The following is a 6,000-nucleotide window of genomic DNA, read 5'->3' as shown; positions in this document are numbered from 1 at the left end:
ATAACTCAACTTGTTTTAATCGGATTTTGGAGTGGCATACCTCTAAATGATTCTGGCGCAATTCTCTAAAAATCTGCATTCAAATTTAGAAAATAATTTTTTTTGTATTTTTTTTGTAATTTTTGTGATGTGATGATGTGGAAAGTCAAGAAAATAAAGAAAGGTCCCTAGGCTGAAGTTCCAAACTCTATAACTCAACTTGTTTTAATCGGATTTTGAAGTGGCATACCTCTAAATGATTCTGGCGCAATTCTCTAAAAATCTGCATTCAAATTTAGAAAAATATTTTTTTTCAATTTTTTTGTAATTTTTTTGATGTGATGATGTGGAAAGTCGAGAAAATTAAGAAATGCCCTAAGGCTGAAGTTCTATACTCCATAACTCAACTTATCTTAATCGGATTTTGAAGTGGCATACCTCTAAATCATTCTGGCGCAATTCTCTAAAAATCTGCATTCAAATTTGGAAAATTATTTTTTTTTAATTTTTTTGGTATTTTTGTGATGTGATGATGTGGAAAGTCAAGAAAATTAAGAAATGCCCTAAGGCTGAAGTTCTATACTCCATAACTCAACTTGTTTTAATCGGATTTTGAAGTGGCATACCTCTAAATGATTCTGGCGCAATTCTCTAAAAATCTGCATTCAAATTTAGAAAATAATTTTTTTTTTATTTTTTTTGTAATTTTTGTGATGTGATGATGTGGAAAGTCAAGAAAATTAAAAAATGTCCCAAGGCTGAAGTTCTATACCCCATAACTCAACTTGTTTTAATCGGATTTTCAAGTGGCATACCTCTAAATGATTCTGGTGCAATTCTCTAAAAATCTGCATTCAAATTTAGAAAAATATTTTTTTTCAGTTTTTTTGTAATTTTTTTGATGTGATGATGTGGAAAGTCAAGAAAATTAAAAAATGTCCCAAGCCTGAAGTTCTATACCCCATAACTCAACTTATCTTAATCGGATTTTGAAGTGGCATACCTCTAAATGATTCTGGCGCAATTCTCTAAAAATCTGCATTCAAATTTAGAAAATAATTTTTTTTGTATTTTTTTTTTAATTTTTGTGATGTGATGATGTGGCAAGTCAAGAAAATTAAGAAATGCCCTAAGGCTGAAGTTCTATACTCCATAACTCAACTTGTTTTAATCGGATTTTGGAGTGGCATACCTCTAAATGATTCTGGCGCAATTCTCTAAAAATCTGCATTCAAATTTAGAAAATAATTTTTTTTGTATTTTTTTTGTAATTTTTGTGATGTGATGATGTGGCAAGTCAAGAAAATTAAGAAATGCCCTAAGGCTGAAGTTCTATACTCTATAACTCAACTTGTTTTAATCGGATTTTAAAGTGGCATACCTCTAAATGATTCTGGCGCAATTCTCTAAAAATCTGCATTCAAATTTAGAAAATATTTTCCTAAAATTTTTTTTTAAATTTTTTTGATGTAACATGTTGTAGAAATTAAAGAAAAATAAAAATTGTCCCAAAACATAAGCTCATGACAGTAGCAGCTGTTTGCAAATCTAGTCATTGGGTATTCATTTTATACACAGAAATCCCTGGTATAGGAATCAAATTCGATCAGTACGCGATGTATGTGCCCCTGCTCCACCGGAGCACCCAGATGGTGCTACTGAAGAGGCAGATCCGCCGGAAGGCTAAGGAGTTGCGACTGCGAAAGCGTCACGCCCACCACCGCCTACAGGTGATGCGTAGGATCCGTGACCACCTGCTAAGCCGGATGCGGAACTCCATAGACCACCGGCAACGGGATGCGGAGCAGAGGAGGAGGGAACAGGCACGGAGGGCAGTGGGCGGTATGCTGTCCATGTACAAGCACTGGCTGCGCAACTGGTCAACAGCGTTGAGGCTACAAAGTCGGCTAATTCGGCAGCAGGAGCAGGTGAAAGTGGGCCTGCGACGCAGACTTCGACACTTGAGGAAGCAGCTGAAGAAAGTGCGACATCCACAGACTCTGGTGGACAAGTGTTTCAATCGACTGTTCAAGGCGGTCAGAAAGTGGCAAAAGCGATCGGATTACTACGAGCTCATCAAGGATCAAGACAAAGTCTGGGAGGCAGAGGCCCAGGAGGTGCGGAACTACTTGTCGGATGTTCGGGGAAGGCGACCCCGGAAGACGAAACGTCGTAGGGTTAAACAGAATAGCGAAATCGAGGACTTTGCTCACTTCTGGAACACTGAAGTGGTGCAAAAGAACGCTTTGATCAAGAAACAAATGGCCATGGTAGGAAGAAAACCAGACTTGGAGATGGATGCAACACGCGAAAAAACAAGGAAACCCAAGAGGAAAAAGAGGAAAATCATGCCCAAGAAGATTTATTTCAGTTTAGACGATCTCGTAGTTCGCAGAAAAGTGAAGAAAATTAGAAAGGCTATTCGGAGGCCAAGGAAACCAGATCCATTGAAGCCATCTTTCGATGAACTGAAAATGCTGGTACAAGAACTAATAAGATTCAACTGGAAAAAAAAAGTGCTCAAACACCCGAAAATGAGCAGAAAAGCCATCGGAAAAGAACACAAAGTTATTTTTGGCAAAATGCCAAGCTTGTCCGATCTGCCCACCTTAAAACCGCAAATACGAATTAAAAAGATTTGGAAGAGGAGCCGGAAAGTGGGTCCTAAAAATGTAGACATGCCCCAGGAGCAGCTCACCGTTCCCGATCCGAAAATCCCTCAATCGAAATCTCGAAAGCATAGAAGGCGCAAAATGCACTATGTGGATAGGATTATTAAAGGCGAATTGAATGCAATCCTGGAGGCGAAGGCAAGGAAAAAGGCTACTCATGCTGCAAAAACTAGCGCAGCTAAAACTAAACAAAAGGAAAGCAAAGAATTGGAAAATCAGGAAAACTTAGTCTCACTATTGTACAGCGATTTGCCCCCGTTTATGCGGCGTGAAATTGAGCGGAAAAATCAGAACAAACTGCGTTCGAAATTGGTGAAAACTAGTTCGAGTAGTTCGACTGCGTCCAAAGAGGTTTTCATTGAATCCGAAAAAGTCAATAAAATGGAAAAGCCCAAAATAGTGAGTAAGCTTCCCAGTTCGGGCAGTGCTTCAGAAATCAAGAATCGATATGAACTACCTGCCGAGAACAGCCTTTCCCAAGTGTTTTTCAAAAGGGAAAGCGTTGTGTCCCTTAGTGACTCCATAAATAAGTTCGTTATGGCCACTCGAAACCGAAAATTTACCCGCAGATCTATTCGCATGCCACCCATAATACCCAAGAAGATACGTGTTGCTCCGCCAAAAGGCCAGAACGAAAGTCACTACCAGTCCTTAAAGAAGGACATCATGTACATCCACACTAGCCACGAGGATCTAGGCGCACTGAGAATGTCCAACCGGCAAGCCAATCGTAGTACAGCCAGCGAATCCGCTCTACACAGCCACACTTCTGCTCACCGATCTCCCAAATCGCCCTCCAAAAGTAAGTTCAATTATGATGTCCTGCCAAACGATCTCGATAAGATACTTGAGCCTGTGCGAGATGGCTACGACAGAACGGAAAAATCACCACAGGAGTTCCACTACGCCAAGGCTGTGGAGTCCGATGTGGAACGGTTTCATTTGACAGATCTGCACTCGGATGCAAAGTACAGACACTTGCAGTCCTCCCTGAAGGACGTTATAGAGAAAAACAAAATCATTGAGTATATTGCGGATGTCAATGGACTGATGCAGGACGTAGCCAACCATGACATGTGGTCCAACCTCCAGAGCCTCTACAACGAACTCGAAGAATCGGGACTCACGCTGGAGGAAAGAAAGGAAATGCTCGCCCTCAAGTACTTGGAGTATCTTAACGATGTAGTGACCCAGAAGAGCTATACGCGGTTGGAGCCGCCACGGGACAATTTGCTTAGAGTCGTGGATTCCGAGTTTCTGAAAGGGAAACAGAAGAGCCAGGTGGACCGCTTGATGGAGCGCAACTGGTGGACTAGGCACCGGAACAGCACACGGGTCATACCCTTTGGCATGCGTGGACTCAGGGGGAGCAGAAGTAACACATCTCACAGCCGCCGCCAGTCGCAGGAAATGAGAATGGACAGCGTCCTGCACAGGAAGCTCCTCGAGCAGGAGCTAAAGGCGGAGCGACTGGAGCGCGAGGAGCGCAGAAGGAGAACATTAAGCAGCTTCTTGGGTTCAACTTTTAGCCTGAACCCCAGCTTGGATCTGGCGCCCAACGATGAGCAGGATGTGCGGGACATCGAGTGGCGGTACTCCCTAAACAACATCAAGGGCATGATGAACCACCACCTTCAGATGTTCCAGGTGCGTATAAATAACTACCAATAATACGGAGTAAAATGGCATTTCCTTCTGGCTTTCAGGCTTTGGCGCGCAAGACGCGAGCGGAGCAGCTGATCCACAAGGATATGGAGGGAAAGATGGGCGAATTGTATTCCTCGACTCAGTTTCGACGTCATAAACCGGAGTCCACCACTCTTACGCTGAGGAAGAAGCGTAGAAATCTTAGGCCCATCGAGGAGCTATACTACTCACCCCGGAAAACATGTCGCCTGCAGAAGATCTCCGGTTCCTCGGACTGTTTGGCATGCGAGTGCCAAGAGCAGGAAATCGGGGCTTCGATGGTCCTGGAGAAGTGTCCCCGCTGTGGAGTAAAGGTGCCCGTGCCCGCGCCCACTACTCCGTTCCCCATGTCTTCCTCGTCCAGCTGCGAGATCTTGTCCAGCGGATCCATAGAGGCCTGTGCCAAGAACCGTCTGCTAATCAACACCCTCGAGGACCTTTGCACACGCTGTGGCTATTTCCATCAAAAGGGGCATCTTTGTGCACACTCACCCTTGAATATGCGGAAAACCGAGCTCCTAAAGCGGATTAGGAACACCGTACGTACTGCTCCCGAGTGTTCGACAATCTGCTGTCCACGCGGGATCCTTAAGGAGCCCAGCAGTTTTGATCCTTGGCAGGAGGACAAGGAGTGCAAGGAGCGGACTGCGGGCTGAGCACTTTGAATCCACCAAAGTGGCTCCAAAACTCCGGATATGCACGGATATGAGCACCAAATCAGCCGGCTGAGGCGAATGAAACATTTGGTTTAAGTGCTAAATAAATTCAAGTAATGAGTTTGCCTCTGTCTGTGGGTGTGCCTGTGTTGTTAAATGCTTTGCCAAGTTTCATAAAATATGCAAGGACTTTTGCAACACACACACACACACACACACGCCAACAAACACGGCCAAGCTCATGTGATGCACTCACGTAGAGGGAAAATGTCTGCGGGCTTTTAATACACTTGCAGGATGCTGCTCCTCCTGGCCGTGTTCCTTATCCTCCGGCTGCTCCACCCACCGCCCCTCGCTCGTGCAACAAAATTTCATCTTGCCTGCTTTTTTTCGGCCAAGTTTTTAAGTCGAGCCATTGCTGTAATGGAATTTTATTGCATACTCGCACTCGCATTCTGTTTGCGCAAGCGAAACATGTTTCAGACATTTTCATAAATGAAAACGCTTTAGTGCACAGCCGAAGATCAGAGCCGCCCTCCAGGAATCTGCCAAGCAGCAGATCCTATATTTCAAATAAAATGAATTAAGAATGTGGCTTTGACTGATTGTATCTTGGTAAATTGCTTACATGCCTTTGGTAAATCTGGTACTTCTTAATAATTACCTGTTTTATATGGTCTACTTTTTGCTCTTAAGTATTGACTCATTTTTTCTATTTTATATATTACTCAATTTCAGCAAGTAACTTAACCAGTGTGAAGTCATCGCCTTAAGCCATAATTAAAGCACTTGGTGACCGGCAATCGCACGACTGTCGAACGCAAGGCAATAACATTTCTGCGAAATTGATGCCCGCCGATCAATCATTTCCCAGCCTATGGATACCGGCCACTTGGCGGATTCCTGCTCCTGCTCGGTCTCAGTTTCGGCCTTCAGTCCACATCCACATCCACCTCCACATCCTCATCCACAGTGCCATCCTGCCCAGCGGATTGCTGGAGTGGGAA

At 43.8% G+C, this 6,000-nt stretch overlaps 1 protein-coding gene across 1 annotated transcript; it reads left to right on the top strand.

Annotated features, from left to right (window-relative positions):
• The first annotated feature begins 1,595 nt into the window (after positions 1-1,595).
• On the top strand, positions 1,596-4,993 carry LOC6549464. The gene is made up of 2 exons (XM_001975735.3): positions 1,596-4,298; positions 4,358-4,993. Exons 1-2 carry the CDS (start codon positions 1,596-1,598, stop codon positions 4,991-4,993), a joined length of 3,339 nt encoding a protein of 1,112 aa, XP_001975771.2.
• The last annotated feature ends 1,007 nt before the right edge of the window (positions 4,994-6,000 follow it).

The sequence above is a fragment of the Drosophila erecta genome, unplaced genomic scaffold, assembly GCF_003286155.1.
Source record: "Drosophila erecta strain 14021-0224.00,06,07 unplaced genomic scaffold, DereRS2 tig00000092-arrow-pilon, whole genome shotgun sequence".
NCBI lineage: Eukaryota > Metazoa > Arthropoda > Insecta > Diptera > Drosophilidae > Drosophila > Drosophila erecta.
This window is presented reverse-complemented; position numbering and strand designations above follow the sequence as displayed.